The sequence below is a fragment of the Mirounga angustirostris genome, unplaced genomic scaffold (assembly GCF_029215605.1).
Source record: "Mirounga angustirostris isolate CCGP_5_RB_7025 unplaced genomic scaffold, mMirAng1.0.hap1 SCAF_7, whole genome shotgun sequence".
NCBI lineage: Eukaryota > Metazoa > Chordata > Mammalia > Carnivora > Phocidae > Mirounga > Mirounga angustirostris.
Window position 1 is genome coordinate 87553586 of NW_026991715.1, and position 18756 is coordinate 87572341.

The window sequence follows — 18756 nt, forward strand, 5'->3', positions numbered from 1 at the left end:
TCTGATTAAATTTTTGAAGAGGTATTTTTTTCTCCTGATTTTTGTCTGACTCCAGTATCAGAATATATTATGGAGTATCAAAATATATTAAGGATTTTTAAATTGTCTTTTTTCTGTTTTCTCCTTGGGTTTTTGCTTGCCTGATTATGCTTGTTCAAATGCCAAACATTATGTATAAAAAATTTTGGAGTATGAGGCTTTAAATGTTGTAACCTTCCAAAAAAAGCAGGCAGTAAAGGTAAGGAGCAGATCACTTTATTCCGATCATATTTTGGGTTGACTCAAAGCTGGGCTTCCTGAAGGCAGATCTATTTCTTGTCAACTCTTACTCATAGGGTTTTGCTCTTTAAGGGTTCCAATTTAAGTCAGAAGATTGTTCCAGGGCCCCCTTTCTTGACAGACCCTAAATGCCAACTTCTGTTCCCTCCATCCTGTGAGATGGCCAGAAGCTTTGTTCATCTTCTCAGCCTGTTAGCTACTGATGTCAAGTCAGTAAATGCATCAGTAAATGCCTTTAAAGGGAAAGCAGAGGCATCCGATGTTAGGTTTGCTTTGCTGGGTTTTTCTTCTCTCCTAGATCTTGGCTCCTGAAGCCTTCACTTCCTTGGTAACTCTCTGTTGTCTTCAAATATATATATATATTTTTTTTTTCAAAGATATTTTTAAGAAACATGCTATTTAGCTTGTTTTCATTGTTGTTTCCTGGAGGCTTGTCTATCCCACTGTTGCTGAGAACAAAAAAACAATATATTTAGTTTTAAAAGCCCTTTCCCAGACGCTAGTATGTTTTCCTCTTTTATATCAACCCTTTGGAGTAAGGAGGATGAAAAAGCATTATCCCCACTTTACAGAGATGGCAGTGAGAATGAGGAAAGGTAAATGATCTTCCCAAATCAGGCAGCCGGACTATCTTCTGGTCTAGCTCTGCTTCCTCATGTGGCCTCACTGTCTTTCTTATTAAATCCAGTTAGTCCCTTTCAAATTATTTCCAAGAGAGTAAACTGTTGTTTATTTTATTTATGGAGAATCCATGATGTATTTGTTGGTCCTATGCAAAGCTATATATTTACCCCCACTCAATCACTCTTCAGGTGTTTTAAGGCATTATTGTATTTTTTTCAAGAGAATAAGCTGAAGAAATTAAGTCATAAAGTCAGGCTTGACTACAAACTTTTTTTTCAGTTTTTCAAACTGAAAATATTCTTTTTAAAAACTACAAGTGGTCAATAAGCAAGAGAAGCAGTGGTTATGTTTGGAGACTGTGCATTTAGCCTATTAATCACCTGACAGAGTCCTAGTATATCAGTCCTTATAGTCATCTCTACTTCAGCATTTCAGGGCTCTCACCATTGGTGGAAATGGAATTTTCAGGACATCGTCATTAGAAAAAATTCCAGAAACAGAACTTAGGGTTTTATCTTGCCCAGTCTCCATAGAGTTGTGCCACAGTTGGCATTGAGATTAACCAAACTTAGAATACATCTTAATTTATAAAGACTGTTGTGCCAAAAATTGATCATTGATGTAACTTGTTTAAAGTGAAGATCTATAAAATCTGGTTGTCTAAAAACGGATAATTAGTCACTATAATGAGGGCCATTTTTGAGTGCCTGTTGGGGTCCTGGCAGTGGCGGGCATTTTACTAACCATGATCATTTAATCCTCACAGCAACACATGTACAAAGTAGGCCTTGATATATACATTTTACAGGCCAAATAACCAGGACCAGAGAGGTCCATTCACTACTGTTAGGTCACTCAGCTTATACTGGGTCTACAGCAATAATTGAATGAGATTGGACTCAAGTGTGTCAGACTCCAAAGCATATGAGCATTCTACCATGTCACACTGCTGCTATGGGAGCAAATGCTGCAAACACTCTTGATACTTAAAAACAAAACTTCAAAGTAGTAACGTAACATTTTGTCTTACTTGGGTGTTGGCTTAACTTAAATATTAATATGTATATGATTATTTTTCGGCCATTGAAATTTTAAATACGCCTTCTCTTTATGCAGTTTTATCTGACTGTATGTGAAGAAAACATACACTTTTATTTGGACTAGATGTATAGTCTTTCTAGATGCTGGGCTCTAAAGGGAAGGATCAAGGTGAAGTAGTAGTAGGAGACACAGGATAATTGGAGGCTTATTAAGTATTTTAAGCTGGTACACTGGGAACACATTAATTTGCTGGTAGGAAGAAGCCCACAAGCTGGAGAGGTAGGAAAATCTGTGTGAGTGGGACTTATATTTGGAACAATATCCCAGGGAACACAGAGGGAATAAGATTTGGAGTCAGATAAAAGGATTTGTTTAAAATAGAAAAAGTTTCTCTCTTCTTCAGAAGCAGAAAGAATCAAGAGACAGAAGGCTCAAAGGACCTAGAGTAGTCACAACAATGTTGTAAAAAAAGAACAAAGTTAGAGGACTTACTGTTGGGGCTGGGATATAATTCTGTTCTACTAACAAACTAGTTAAGTTAGCCTGTTACACTTTCATGTGTGCTGGAAAAATTTATGAGACTCCTGGGTCAGAGATGAAGGACTTGACTACTCACGGCACAGTGAGCATCATGGGCATCAGCAAGTTTGTGTCATTTCCCTTCACCCTGCAAATTCCATGGGGGCATCACAGCAGGCTTGGGTGGATGCCTGCACATAGAGTGGCTGTGTTCCAGGAGAGAAAATAACTGTACATAAACTGGCAAATGAAGAAACAAAATGTACAATTCCACTCACCCATGAAAAGGGATGTTCCTTCAATATGGATGAACCTCAAAAACATTATGCTAAGTAAAAACAAAGAAACAAATAGGAAAGACTACATATTATATGTCTCCATTTACATGGAATTTCCAGAAGGGTCAAATCTATAGCTACAGAAAGCAAAGCTGTGGTTGCTTAGGGCTGGGAATGGGAGTGTGTTGGGTGAGAGGAGAGTGTAAGAGATTTAAGTAGTTCAGACTTCTTATGCTCTATTTTAACAGTATTGTTGTAGAAGAGAAATTTATCTCCTAACAATGGCTGGGAGACAGTGGACTAGAGCACTTGAGGGAAGAAGTGGTGAAGTTTGTAAGTGGGAATGGGAGAACAGACTAGGGCAAGAATAAGGATTTTTGAGGAACACTGAGGGTCTACTGAGGCTGGAGGTTGTATGTTTTTGGAGAGTCTGGTCTCTGTAATATTTTACACTGTTGGCTAAACCTTCCATATCTTTCATGTAGCCATTGATGTTATCTCTTCTTCCCTTGGATTTTATTCTACCTTTTCAGTTTTCTCCTTTTTTAAAAAAGATTTTATTTATTTATTTGAGAAAGAGAGAGCATGAGCACAAGTGGGGTGAGGCAGACAGAGAAGCAGCCTCCCCACTGAGCAAGGAGCAGGGCTCCATCCCAGGACCCTGGGATCATGACCTGAGCCGAACGCAGATGCTTAACCAACTGAGCCACCACCCAGGCACCCCTAGTTTTCTCCTTCTTAATCTCTTTCCTGAGTTCCTCTTCTTCTTTCCATCCTTTAAATGTCCACCTTTCCTAAAGTTCTTCCTACATTCTCTGTAGGCAAATTGGACACCCTCCTGTGGTTTCAACTGCATTGTTGATTGCTGTCTTAGCGGAGATGAAAACTGTATTTTCAACAATCTGCTAGACATATTCACCTGCGCATCCCATAGTCGCCTCTAGATCAGTATGTCCTCAAATGAACTCAGCATTCTTCCCTCCACTCTCAATCTTGCTTCCTCCTTCTACCTCTGAACTGACTTAACATCTGAGCTGGTCAGCATTGAATTCTTCCTCTTCCTCTCACTCTGCCCAGCCCCCTCCCCATAACTCTTTCTCTGAGCAGCCTTCAGATCCATTCTCTCTCCCCTTTCCCACTGCTTGTGCCCTTTGGGGCCTTCACATTCTCTTTCCCATTGCCACAGACTTCTAACTGGTATTCATTTCACTATCTTCTATCCCTCTATGTTTAAAGCACTAATTTGATCAGGTCAGCCCAAAAGTCTACTCCCTAAAAGTCAGTTCTTTTAAGCATGGCAAACAAAACAACTTAGTCTGGCCTCATCGTAGTCTTCTGGCTTCACTACCCACCTTTATTCCCTTTTCACCACTACACTAAGCAGAGCACAGTGCCTTCACCTTCAACGGGCTCCTAGTCTAGAAGAGGGAAAGTAAAAATGGAATATGGACCTGAATACTATTTTTCAATACTACCATCATCTCCCAGAAATGTGTTAGGGCTTACAGAGGCAACCACAATATCACAAGATAAAAAATAAATAAATGAGGACAAGGAACTAAAGAGGAAATAAAAACAAGAATCAGTACACAAAAGACATATCCTAAGATACTTTGTATTTGCTAGAGGTTGGCCACAGATGTGGTGTAAGTCTTCATGTGGGGATGATACATACTATAATTGGGATGTAAACACAATCCTTTGGGCACAAAATCAGGGGGTCTTCTAAGGCAGAAATGGCTTCAGGGAGGAATAGAATCTTTGAGCTGAATTTTAAGTGAGAAATCAAAAATTAGCAGGTAAAGGGTAGAGGGAAGGGTAAAGGGATATCCAAAAGCAGAGCACTTTGGCAGGATTAGAAATGAGTACCTTAGTCTCCATTTTAGAAGCTGTCCTAGACAGAAAGCAAGCAGCTGCTAGATATTTATCAAATGAATGACTGAATAACACTGTGCTCCTGGACAATTTATATTACATCTTTGAGTCAGGCTTTTCATTTACAGTATAAGAGAATTGGGCCAGGGCTCCCTTAGGCCCATTCCCAGGTCTACAGTTTGATTCGAACTCCCCTTTCTCCGGCATTGTCATCTCCCCGACCAGCATGCACAACTCCCTCACTGTCTCCCAACTTTCAGATTTAACAGGAGTCAGTAGTTTTAAGCATTTCTGAAATTATTATTTAAGCATATGAATTTAACACTCTTCTGGAGACCTCTCAGAAAAAGCATCAATATAGACTAAGATGCCATCAATGAAATGTGAAGAGGCAGTGAATGAAGCTTATAAAGGACTGATAGATTTACACAAGGTACAGCAGAATTCACTTTAATATACGTAACAGCGGGGTGATGTACTGGCAGCCCCTAAGACTTGGTTCCCGAGCCTCCTATCTGGGGCTTTTACCCTATGTCACTCGATCCTTCAGTACACATTGTCGTCAGACCAGTGTCTTTCTCCCAAAAACCTACAGTCACCTAATAGCACCTCCATTTGAGAAAAAGCTGTCATTGGTGGGGGGAGCAGTGGGGCTCCTAATTTACATGCCAGGAAGTCGGAGGGCCTCAGGATATGACCAGATTGAGCTCCTCGGCTGCCTCACTGGTGCTACTGCCAGGCTGGAGATGCGCTCAATTCAATTTGCAGCAATTAAGGTGACGGCAACAAATGCACAGAAGTCATATTTTCAAGCAGGTCCATGCAGAGAAATAGGCATTGCCTTGCTTCTTCACCCTGCAATTTTAGAATGATGAGAAGGAAAACAGTTCCAACTGTGCGGAAGAGGAGCATGCACACCCACGCAGCCAACAGTGGCAGCAGAAGGCACGGTCTAGGCCAAAGAAGGCCAGCGGAAGTCAGAGAATCACAGCCTGGAACACGCCCCTGTCGTACTGTTCTTCCTTCCCCGATCTGCAGATGTCAGCTAGGCCCATTAGTGACTGAGGGACCTGTGCAAACGAGAGCTCAGGATAGCTTTTTGGGTCCTGTTGTGATTAAAAAATCCTAGAAGAGATTTTGTTTTTAGCGCCGAGTCTTCTAGCCTAGTTCACAGTGGAATGATGAGAAATTGTGCCACATAGCAGCAAACTTCATGGCCCTGGGCCTTTGCAAACAATCTTAAGTTGCTGGTAACATCTTTACTGTTTTCTTATTATTTTATAGAGCATGAAAAGGAAATTAGTTTGCTAAATCTGAGGAGAAATAGAGCAATAAGTATGTTTAAATATAAAAACCAAAACTATCAAACAAAATTATCCTATTTCTACAGCTCTAAAACCCTTACAGTGATTCAATATTTCATTGTTCCTAAAAATTGAAGGCATTAGTATATAGTATATCAAGCTATAAATCCTTGGCTATATGTACATGGCAACTTTTTTTTTTCAATTCCAGCTAAATTTTATGTAGAAATTGTTATGTGTTGCCTCATGAAACAAATGCTGTATTTTGCTGAATTTGAATCACTTTGATTTTATTCAAAATAAGTTTCTAAAAAGATCATGTTATTACAATATTATCTAGGTACTAACTCTGAATATATTCCCGAGACCAGCAATAACCTTTCTACTTGTTGCATTTTGCTTTGGGAAGCATCTGTATGGCTGCCTTTCCCTCTGGGCCGATAGCCAGTGTTCTTTTTTTAAAATTTTTTTTTTTTTTTTTTTTTTTATTTGAGACAGAGAGCATGAGAGAGAGAGAGAGCACATGAGAGGGGGGAGGGTCAGAGGCAGAAGCAGGCTCCCTGCCGAGCAGGGAGCCCGATGCGGGACTCGATCCAGGGACTCCAGGATCATGACCTGAGCCGAAGGCAGTCGCTTAACCAACTGAGCCACCCAGGCGCCCCAGCCAGTGTTCTTGTAGTGAGCACCACTTCCCAGTCCAGTGCTCTGTTCCCCCATGAGAAGGAACACAGGCAGAGGAGCTGCTCACATGTCCACAGTCTGAAATTTCTCTGTCACCCATTCACTTGGCAGTTAGTATTGATTCTACGAATATTCATTGGCTGTCTACTATGAGCAAGGCCTGGAGCTAGGTCCTGTGGCTGATGGAAACAACAATCTAGCAAGAAGGCTAAGAATTTTCCCACAATAACCTGCAGAAGGCATTGGCCAAACACACCTAGTGTGTCAGTCATACCTAAATGAAAAAGATTGCAAGACTTCATTTTCCTTTGCTTGATCACTAATGTCTTCACTTGCAATCTTAGCTGTAGGTTATAAACTGCATTTGCAACTTGAGAAGTTCACTGTTACTGATCATCCTAGTCAGCCATAAATGGCCTGGGTGGTAGCTCAACTGATACAATACTTAAAGTTGAATGTTTGAGTTCCAGAAACCTAACTCTGTAACACTCTGATGAACAAATCAACTGGGAACAAAATTCCTTTGAGCAGAAGGAGCCTGGAAGAGGCACGATTAAGTTCTAATTGTAGGGCCAACCTGTGGCAAACAGAACTCATGGGGATGGGGTGGGGAAGGCACCTGCATTCCGTGCTCCTGTCCCACATACCTACTCTAGAAACATTTCTGACAACAGAATTTATAAATCCTTCGGCTGTATAAACCTTAGTATAACATGTATTACATCTATGGTGATATTTTTGTTAATTTTTGTTGGTCTCGTCTGGGGCAGGACCCAAATCTTATTATTTTTAAACTTTTTTTTAAAGATTTTATTTATTTGTCAGAGTGAAAGAGCACAGGCAGGCTCCCTGCTGAGCAGGGAGCCCGATGCAGGACTCAATCCCAGGACCCTGGGATCATGGCCTGAACTGAAGGCAGACGCTTAACCGACTGAGCCACCCAGGCATTACCCATGTCTTACTCTTTACAGATTCAGCAAATGCTGGGCTCACGTTAGACAGAAATAATGATTGACTATCACTACGCCCACCGTACTCTCTAATTCTCACTATAGTGTTGGTCCTTTTTCTTAGAACAATCTCCTTTGTCTCCAGTCCCTGCTCCTCCACACCAATCCCACTCCCAGCCCCCACCCTTTCTGCAACGAGAAAACTTCTATACTCCCTTGAGGTCTGAGCTGAGATATAGCTACCTCTGGAATCCTTTTCCCACCTTGCACAGCCTCCGGAATAGTTCACTGGCCCTCTCTATGAGCTCTCGGGTCATTTTCTAATGCCTCTACCATAGCATTTAGCACAGTGTGTCGCTTGTTGTCTGTCTGCTTATACCAGGAGAAACCCCATGAGTGCAGAGGCCATGTCTGGTTCACTTCCAAATGCCCAGCACATAACAGTCATTCCATAATATTTACTGAATAGATGAATGAATGGACATATCTGTTAGAATACATCCTTTTTATTAGCTAGATGAAATATTCTACTAATTTAACTTACATTGTGGAAAACTAGTGAGGTTTCTATTAACTATTCTTACACCTACTACTCTTCCCTCTATCCCACCTGAAAATAGGTCCCCCCCAAATTCACCCCTTTATCCAGCCAGTCCCTAGACATTCACATACAAGGTCACATTCTGAACACAAGCACTCAACTCTATACCCAAATGAAAATGCATAAACATCATATTTAGGCCAAAGCTTGAGAAGTCATAATAAATCAAAATATAGGGAGGAATTTCTAGGGTGTGAAGCACTGCCCCTCTAAGAGGTAGGGATGTTCATAAGAACTCCTGTATTTGAGGGCGCTGGGTGGCTCAGTTGGTTAAGCGACTGCCTTCGGCTCAGGTCATGATCCTGGAGTCCCGGGATCGAGTCCCACGTTGGGCTCCCTGCTCAGCGGGGAGTCTGCCTCTCTCTCTGACCCTCCCCCCTCTCATGCTCTCTATCTCATTCTCTCTCTCAAATAAATAAATAAAATCTTAAAAAAAAAAAAAAAAAAAAGAACTCCTGTATTTGATAGACAAGGAGGATTTCTCATCAGGGAGACTGCACATGGCTGTGCAAGTTGGCTCCGTACAACCCCAAGGAGTAGTGCTTACATGGACTAAGCCATGAGGAGCACCCCCCAGAGGGGTACCACAAAGCAGATGTGATAAAGCTCTAGCCTTGGTGAGTGGCCATGGGGAAAATCCACACTGTTTTTTGCAGGCCAGGAAGTAACTGATTGTATCCTCTTCTGGGGAGAACGGGAGGTGAAAAGAAAGTTAACTATTGGCCTTTCCTTTCCACATTCTTTGTAACAACTCCCCTCCTTTAATAGGACTGGAGAGAGCAAAGCTGCTGAGACTGCAGGTGCCACACAGAGAGGAGACACTAATTACATTTGAGTTGGCTGATGGACGTACCACAAAAGCCACATTTAGAACGAAATGCAGAGGATGATGTAATGGTAGCCAAAGTTCTCAACTTCCCTGACACAGTGGTCCTTCTTTTCCTCTTCTCTCATGCTTAATTTTAAAATGTTCAGAAAGTATGGTACAAGTAATTTATTTCAATTAAATGTTTAGTAAGTAGTCTACGTAACTTAATCATGAATTGGAAGAATTTGTAGTCTTGAAAGGAAATATTGTATGAAAATTGATTTTTAAGAACTAATTAATAATGATTCCCTGAATGTTGTAACCTACTTTCACATTTTATTTGAAATGTGCTTCATAACAGGTATCCAATAAATAAAAAGGTGAGGAAGGATATTCCATCTTTCATATTTTGAAAAGATGAGTTTGTGTTTCTTGACAGTGTTCTGAATAATTGAATGGAAAAAATAATTGCAATTTTTGCATCAACATAATTTTTTTGAATCTTGATAATTATGGTCATTAAGCATCTTCTTATATATTATTTATTTTATATATGTTTTTTCTGCTTTTCCTCATCATCCATCCCCTATTTTGGAAAGATTTTATAGATTTTTAATTCCGGCTTTTAATACCAGCTACTAAGAACTTACAACTTCTTACCACAACATAAAAAAAAAAAAAGGAAGATACTTTCTGAAAAATAAATATGCTATTTAAGATATTAACAGTCTAAAAAATTTCAGTGCAAGACTATAAAAAATGTTGAAGTTTTGTCTCTTACATGTTTTGAATTGACCTTTTTCAGACATGTCTTCACCATAAACCTTTTGTCAGCGAAAACATCTTATGCAAGTTGGTAATCTTCAGTGCTATCAAAAATGTGTTTTCTCTTGAAATTTTGGGAAGAAAGAAATAGCAACAGTGTGGTTTTCCAGTCTTCCCAAACATCCCTATATAGGACAGAAAAACCAAAAACTCACAGACAATATAACAAAACCAGGTGAAAAGGCTTCCCCATGAAGCCTAGAAAACAAGTGAATGAGGACAAACTAATGACAAACGCAAGAGCTTCATGGTATTAGCATCTATATTAGAGGAAGCAAGAGGACATTGATGAACCTAAGAATAGGAGAACACTCAAATCTCCAAAGCCTCCAAATCATTGAGAAGAAGAATGGGCCAGTACAGCTACAGGTGAAATTGTGAGGGCTTTTTGCCATCCAAATTTCTGAGAAGCACAAGGGCTGCACCCACAGTAAGGTCTAAAGAGACCCTATGAACTCCTGAAACTAGTATCTCAGGCCCCCTTGTGTACATTAGGAGAAACTGCTGAGAAGAGACTCCAGTAACCAGAGCAGAGATGCGTAGAGGAAAGGGAATGAAGTTCCAGATAGAAGAGATCTCAGAAAGTATGAGGTCATAATTTTGAATGCTTCATGAAAACAGTCAAGGGCCATGAAACCAGAAAAGATAGCCTTACCTATCACTCTATCAAAATGATTAAGAAAACCAACTTTGCTTAAAAATAAGCAACAGACAGGTGTCTCCGTTAATTGCAATAAAAATGATTATAAGAGCACAGAAAATCAGCATGTCAGGAGGATATGCCCACAAAACAGATGAAAGTATAACATGATCTACACAATATTAAAGCTAATATTACTTAATACCAAAATTAAGAAAATCATAGAAGAAAGAACAAATAAGTCAAAAGTAAAAAAAACTCACGATGTGTATAATTGCACACCCCCAAAAAGAAAACCAAAGCTATAGAAGAAAACAAATACAAAGCATTCTAACTCAGGGAAACATTCCTGAAATTAAAATGGCAAAGACTTAAGTTAAAAGAAAGGTTCCTTAAAGGAAAAGAAAATTTCCTTGTCCACATCCATGCAAAAAGAGCAAGTCATTTATTTGGAATAGAAAGCCAGATGGAGAGAGGGGAGAGGGGCGTGGCAAGGGGGGGAGGAGCAAGGAGCTCCAGGTAGAAGGACTATTGAGAGACATAAGTACTAGTCAAATTTTATGGACCTTATTTGGATGCGGATTCAAACAAACAAATTTCAACATGTCCAAGGCAATTGGAAATTTGAAACACTGTGTATTTGAAAATATTAAGGAGTTGTAATTTATAGGTATGATAATGGCATTTTAGTTATGAGTTTTAAAAAGTCCTTTATACTTTTAGAGACAACTCCTTATTTATGAATGGAATTATGTGATGCCTGATAATTTGCTTTAAAATAAAAAGGATGGGAAATAATTGACTGGATAGATAAAACAACACTGGCCATGAGTTAATAATCACTGAAGCTGTGTAACAATTACATGGGATGGTTTGTGGTATGTTGTCTACTGGGTATATATTTAACACGATTCTCAGTACAGAGTTTAAGAAGAGGTTTTTTTTGTCCTCAGATAGGATGGACAGTTCAAGCCTAGGCAAAATAAATGTGTTTCATTTTCCTAAAGAAACCCAAGATTGCTAGAGTATCAGTTTATGGAACTATCCCCCCCCCCCCCCCCCGTGTTATGCTAGCAGGTTGCAATTGTTTAGATACATCTTCCTTAACATTAATTCAGTTAACTTCTTTTAAAAACATCCACTCCCCTGAACACATGTGTCTGAGAAGCATTTCCTGGTTTGTTTTTTTTTTTAGGATTGTGGAGAAGGGATATTATAGTGAACGAGATGCTGCAGATGCTGTTAAGCAAATCCTGGAGGCGGTTGCCGTAAGTATGAATTGACAGCAATAGCATAACTCTTGGTAACCTTTTCCTTGTACAGAATCATTCCTTAACAAGTGTATGTCTGTGACCAGTCAAAACATTTACAGCAAAACATTACAGCAAAATAGTAAGAAATACTTTGTAGATAGTACGTTGAATACATTTATATTTTCTCTTGATTGCTCAAACTCTGGAAGGTGCAGTCCTCCTATATAATGCCATAAGTCTGTTAAAATAATTTCCCATTATTATGAAATCAGACTTTGGGGCTTATAGTCATTCTTCTCTCTCCTTTCCGTTTCTTGAGTTTGTTTCTCTATTGTTTTTGTTGTTTGGCAGGGAAGTGAAGGAAGGTGGAATGTGAGAAATATAGATCTGGGAGCATAGAGGTTATTGATTTTTCTTTCAAGACAAGGGAATTCAAGTGAAAAATTCTGATAGTTTTATTTTTTTAAGGAAGAAATATAAATTAATGTTTTTAAGGAGAATAAAGTGTTGTAAGTTAATGATGGAAACTATGCACCCATATTTACACAAACATGTAATTTTGAGAAGCTTGTTGGATTGAATTAATAAGGAAAAATTTGCCTAGATAAAACAGACTCCACTAGTGAAAACCTTCATATTTAATGGTTGTCTAATGTGTGCTGGAACACGTTGGTGGTTCATTTATTGAATATGAAGTCAGAACAAAAACAGGATGAAGCCCAAGGGGAAATGTTTATTCAGGTTAAAGAGACAAATCTATAAAATATATCAGAATTAAGATATATTCTATTGTTTAGAGTCAGTTAAAGAACTAAAATCATTCAGTATCTTGAGAAACCAGCCACAGTGACAAAAGCACATGTCCTATGAATTTTACCCCCAACCAAACCAGGAAGGAGGGAAGAGGCGAGGGAGGGAGGGAGAGAAGAAGGAAGGAAAGGAGGGACTCTGACATCTAACTAGCTTATCTATCATTGATGAAAAGGAAAACACAATCTCCGCAATCTGTATAGGACTGCTAGAGATAGCAGATCTATGGTCTAACCAAATCCATGATTGAGCTATCAACACCAAGTTCAATTGGCTTTATAGCCCAGTCTTTCCAAATTATTCCTTCCTATAAAAGCATTGTGGTCTTTTTGCTCTCGTGGGGTATAAAAAATTTGAATTGGGGGTAGGGAAAAGCTGGAGAGGCTGCCCTGGAATTTTACTATAAATTCACAATGTGCCTCCTGATTTTATGAATGTTGAATTTCAAATCCATCCTCTTACATACCCCAAATAACCACTCCATTCCAGAGTTTTCATCAAACACAGTATAGTTACCACACCTGGTTTCCTAAGCTTGCCAATTTGGGAATGATTTTTGACTCTTCCATTACCTTCTCGCCTCACATCCACCTTCCCAACTTCAGTTGGGTCTTCCTTCTACTGCCCATGAACCTAGTCCTGCTCCCTACCATGCTATGAATGCTCCTGATGTGCTTCATTAAACAAAACCAACCAACCAAACAAAACAGAATTACTTCTAGTTACTTCCAGTTCCTGTCCTTAAAGATAAAAGTCTAGAATTCTTTTTTGCAGTCTGTTTTCATCTTGTCACTTCTAAGTTCAATAATGGCAGTTTTATGCCTTTCTTAAATACCCATTTAAAAACTTCATTCCTCATTACCACATGCAATAGATTATCTAGTTAAGTAAACATGCTGGCAGTGGCCCACCATCACTTTAGGCAGGCAGCTAGTATAACAGTTAAGAGTACTTTGGGAGTCAAACAGAGCTGGGTTCATTTCCTGGATATGTGAGCTGGGCCCCAGTCACTAAACACTTTTGAGCCTCAGTTTCCTCATGGAAAATAGGCATAATATTCAACCTAACAGAGTTGTGGAAAACACTAAATAAGATAAGGCAATGGAAGTCTTAGCAATGTTCAAAAGAGAGGCAAAAGGATAAGCAACTTCAGACTCAGTACATCCATGTAAAGATATATTAGATGTTATAAATCTATACATAGATATTTACTCCCCAGCTAAGTACTGAAATCAAAAACAACTGACAATAGTCACTGCTCAATATTTACCGAATTAAGTAACTGAAAATTTATCAAAATAGGAAGTCACTATTCCATTTTGTCTTTCTAGATACTGATACATTTACTATCATTTTTCTACTCATTTCATATGAAACAAACCTTTCTTTATAACTTGTTCCCATTCATGAGATTATTTTCTGCTCCCTTACTATCATTTAATTATTTTCCCACATTCAAAATGCACCTTCTTCAATATGTTTTCTCTGGTTACCTCCATCCATTTAGGTCAGCTCTTGATTCTTTTGGCTTATCACAGTGGGCATGCTTCAATTTAGTGATACCTCAGGTAGCTGACTGGGAGAACTCTGTCCTCATTCAGTGAATGAGAAATGAATGCTTTCAGCATCAGACTTTTCCACCTATTGGAGTTACACTAATTAAGGAATAAAAGGGCCCCCAACAGGGATGCCCCAGATAGGGGTACACCACATAGAAAAGAGGGACTAGATAGACTTCAACTCTGTTCCAGATTTGCAAAGATGGCTTGATTAGTCTACTGGTAATCCTCAATTTAAAACAAAAAAATTTGTTGTTCTACCTACTCAGAAAGTTTCAGTTTAATAAGTAGGTTACCGAGCAAAGGGAAAGAAAGGAGAGAGAGGCAAACGGAGAAACAGACTCTTAACTATAGAGAACAAACTGATGGTCACCAGAGGGGAAGGGGGTGGTTGGGGAAACAGGTGAAGGGACTTGCTGTGATGAGCACCGAATGTTGTATGGAAGTATTGAATCACTATATTGTACACCTGGAACTAATATTACACTGTATGTTAACAAACTAGAATTTAAAAAAAACTTAAAACAAATAATAAAAAATAAAGAGAAATAAATAAGACCAAAAAGATAAAAGTAAATTACCACATTCAAGAAGTTTTATAAAAATCAAATTTTCTCTGATTGCTACAACTAGCAATCAGATTAACTTAGAGGGGAAAAAAGTTAAAGTCATTTCCCTAAGTGTTTCCACAGGTAGAAAGCAAGCGATTTAAAACTTGTGGGAAGTGGCTGACATTTATGAAATAGTTTATTGTCAACTACATAGCTATAGATAGCTATAAAAATAGGACAGTTGGGAACTCAAAGTAATCAGTGATACAGCTCACATTTCCTCTGGATCACACACTTAGAAGACTATATCTAGGCTGGCTTTTGAAAGCACAGACGCAGAAATCTTAAAGATTGAAAAGTTCTTGGGAAATACTTTGTGGGGATAATTATACCCCTTAGGTAACAAATCTGGCAGTCCTTCCCTTCCTCCCCACTTCACCCTAATTCTTGCCCCAAATATTTCACAGTATTTGTCTGACTATAATCTTGCTCCTTCTGCTTTTTAGCTTTAAATAGAATTTTTGAAAGCTTTTAAAGTGAATTTGAAAGATGTTTCCCTCTTTGAGTTTGAATTCATACAGTTAGTCTTTGAGGGTAGATCATTAAGCTTTCTTGAGTATTCTATCTTCCTGAAATGAATTCCAGGTAGTCCCAAATTAGATGGTCTAAGTCCGTCTGGACATTCTGAAAGGGTCATCATGTCCTCATCTGTCAGAAAACACAATGCTAAACCTTGAAGCCCTCCTTTTCCATTTACTTAAAAAGATAACCAGGGAATTCCATCACCTCTGACATCTCTTACCATTGCCACCACCTCCTGACCTTTTCTTGCCCCCCAGATATCCTACCATTCCTCTGTTTCCAGAAAAATCACTATCTCCCTTTTTTCTCCACTCCACTCCTGATGCCACTTTCCATCTTTTGCTAGCCATAGCGCTCTTAGGTATGTCTTAATTTCAGTCATGACTTGAGAGCCTGGAGAAACTTGTACATGTAGAGTATAGATTGAATTTAATGAAATAGAAGGAAATGGTTAAAGAACTTAAATATGTCTGCTACCCTAGCACATAGAGTTGGGGTTAGAATTTTGATAATGGGGGGTGAAGAGTTACAAACAAAAGCATCCCACCCTTGAAGGTTATGGAAACCAATATGGCATCTCAACATTGAAGTCAAATGGGATGTGGACATGATTATAAGGATGCAGGAAAAGATCAAATAGGACAGGCTTCTTTTGGTAAACATTTTTTAAAACCTGTAGCTTTGCCTCAAAAAGAACAGATATACCATATTAAAGAGTCAGTTGGTAAAGAATTGATGACTAGATACTGAAGAACTGGAAAGGCAAAAGGGGAATACTAAATTAAGGGTACCCTGGCAGCAGCACCGGCAAGGAAGCAGCCTCTCCTCAGACTGAGGGGAGCAAAAAAAAGAGCGGGAGAGGATTAAAGCTTAGACATTTAAAAGGAGGTGTGATGAAGGTGCCCTGCTTGGCTGGTGCTGGTGTCTGGTCTGTGACCTAAAGGAGTTGCCCCCGAAGCTGGCGCTCAGACCTTTGAGCTCATTGATGGGGATGCTGTTCTAGCCAGCTAGTGCTGGTGTTGCCGAAGAGGAACACTGGTTGGTTCTGTGAGCATTTGTGGAAAAACTGCAATCAGCAGCTGCCACCAGAATGATCTGCACGGCAGGGTGAAAACGTGTCTTTAGGGTGCGTGGGAATAACAAGCGGAAAGATAGGCACAGAAAGCAAATGGGACTGAGCAAGTCCCTTCATCCTCTTCCAGCCTTCCACTCTCGCCCTAGGGCCCTCTAATGGCAGAGCCGAACAGGAAGCCGGCAGGAGAAGGAAAAGTGTGGCTTCTAATTCAAGTCTCAGCTTCACAAAGTGGACTACGGAAGGGTGATTTACAGCTGAGAGCCAATAACTTAATAAATGGTACAGGAATTTATTTAAAAACAAAAATAAATTCTCAAAGTTCCTGTTGCTATTCATAGTCTTCTAAAACGTTCAGTCTTTACTAATGTGCATTAAATGGTTCTAGAAGTCAAATCAGAACAAGTACAGCAGCATTGAAATAAATTACTGTCTATATTTAATACCAAGTACTCTGCTTGATAACATTTATAGGTTTAATGGGCAATACATACATTATCAACTTTATATTATTTGATACATTTAAACCATCTTCCACCTGACCTCTCATTCTCTGTTGGCAGAGTTGATGGACCTTTATAAAGATGGAAGATGTCAGAACGTTTTTTCCCAGCCTCCCTTGAGGTTAGGCAAGGGCATATGACCTGATCCTCATCAGTGAGCTCTGATGGGCAGTCTGCCTGTGGGTTCTGGGGAAACTTCTTCTCAATAAAAGGAGACCCAAGAGAGGGAAGGTCATTTCTCTTTTTCACTGGCATAGTCAGGTCTGCATACGATGTAGGAAACTGCTTTTTCTGTCTTATCATTAAGAAGAAAAACATAGCTGTGTTGAAGAAAGCCAAAAAAAAAGTACACACCATTAGAATTCTCCTCTTGCTTGATACCTTACAGAATGAGGATAATAAGTTTCTCAATATTTTTGCCACATTAAATTGTAAATCCTGTTACTTGAAGCAATAAGATACTGAACTTCTTGAATAAACTTTTAAGTATATGCTAATACAATTCTATGGCCAGAACAAGTTGTATAATTTTCCATCTTTTGAAACATAACACAAAGGGCATAAAAAGATTCTCGTCCCACAAATTTCTAAAAACTGAATTTCACTGAATATCAAAAACACACCCACACACTGGTCAATCACAAGGTATAAGGTTATTAACAGTAGCAAGCTTGCTTCTGATACCTTTTCTTTGTTTTTGTGAATATTGTTCCCGCTTGGGTCCACTTATTGTCAGTAAAAAGATTCTGAGAGTTCAATTAAGTAATGAGGCACTGGAACAGAAAATGTGGGGTTCTTTGTGGTTTGTTTTAAATCTGTCAGTTCCCATGCTATTTCCATTTCTTTCTGGGGGGGATTTTGTCTCTTGTTACTCACATTTGAACACTGGTCTCTGGGGGATGGATTTTAATGCAAGGCTCAAAGCACTGAAACACTATAATGATAACTTTACCAGTAAAAATAAAAGTAGTTATACATTCTTACTAAGAATTGAGAGATCACAATTACCAGAAAATAAATTACAAACAGTTCTATTAATGTTCTAATATTTTGATTTATAACACAGAATAAAGTAGAGTAGCGGCTCAGTCAGAGCATAGATATTTTATCAGAAAAAAAGTTCGGAACAAATATAATCTATATCCTGAAAATTATAGCTCAATATTAGGAAGCTGGAAATCTAAAAATAATTCCTGGGAGGGAGAGTATCTTTCTCATTAAACGTTTCTGTACATCATTATCAGCAGTGTAATAATGATATCAAAATTTTGTCAGATTCCATCTAAGTGGCTTTCTCTCTCTTGAGTTCTGGGAAAATCACAATTCTAGGAATATATATTAAGAAGCTTACTAGTTTATGGGGAAGATAGACATGTAAGCACAAAGGCTATAAAATGACATATATGCATCTATTAATGCATTTTGCTGATTAGAGAATGTGAACGCTATTCAGTATATCTAGAGAGAAACTGAGTCAGAAAAATCTTGCCAGAAGGAAGTTATATCTGAGTTGGGTTTTAAAAGAAAAATTGTTGTTTAATAGGTAGCCAGTAGGAAAGAAATAGAATTCCAGAAACACTCCTTTTCTCCCACAGATTTTTGGGGAACATAATAGACTAAAAGTACAAAGGCATGAACTGCTGATATTTGGCTCTAGCGAGAACTGGGGCTTGAGAGAAGTGGGGAGCCCATCCTGAGGGGCTTACCTGACTTTCAAAAGAGGTTCACGTGGTTCTGCAGATGAGGAGATGTGAGGGACTTTTGCTGCAGGATCATCATCCAGACAGCAGCATGAAGCCTCAAAGCAGTGAGGCCAGTTAGGAAGATATGGCAAAGTCAAGTCAAGAGATGAAAAACATCTGAAGGGACCTGGTTTGTGATTATACTAATGAATGCGCTAACCAACTAACCCCAGAATTCCCCTTGAATCTTCTCTGTCAATATTAGTGAATGTTACATATGTGAAGACGTGGAGATAATGAAAAATAATCTAGAGCAGGG

At 39.0% G+C, this 18756-nt stretch overlaps 1 protein-coding gene across 1 annotated transcript in view; it reads left to right on the forward strand.

Moving 5' to 3' along the window:
• The window catches only part of CAMK4 (calcium/calmodulin dependent protein kinase IV), a 208335-nt gene that overhangs the window by 132756 nt on the left and 56823 nt on the right, over window positions 1–18756 (forward strand). Inside the window, exon 7 of the mRNA XM_064596460.1 lies at window positions 11621–11693. Within this exon, the coding sequence (XP_064452530.1) occupies window positions 11621–11693 (73 nt within the window). The remainder of the gene's footprint in view (window positions 1–11620; window positions 11694–18756) is intronic.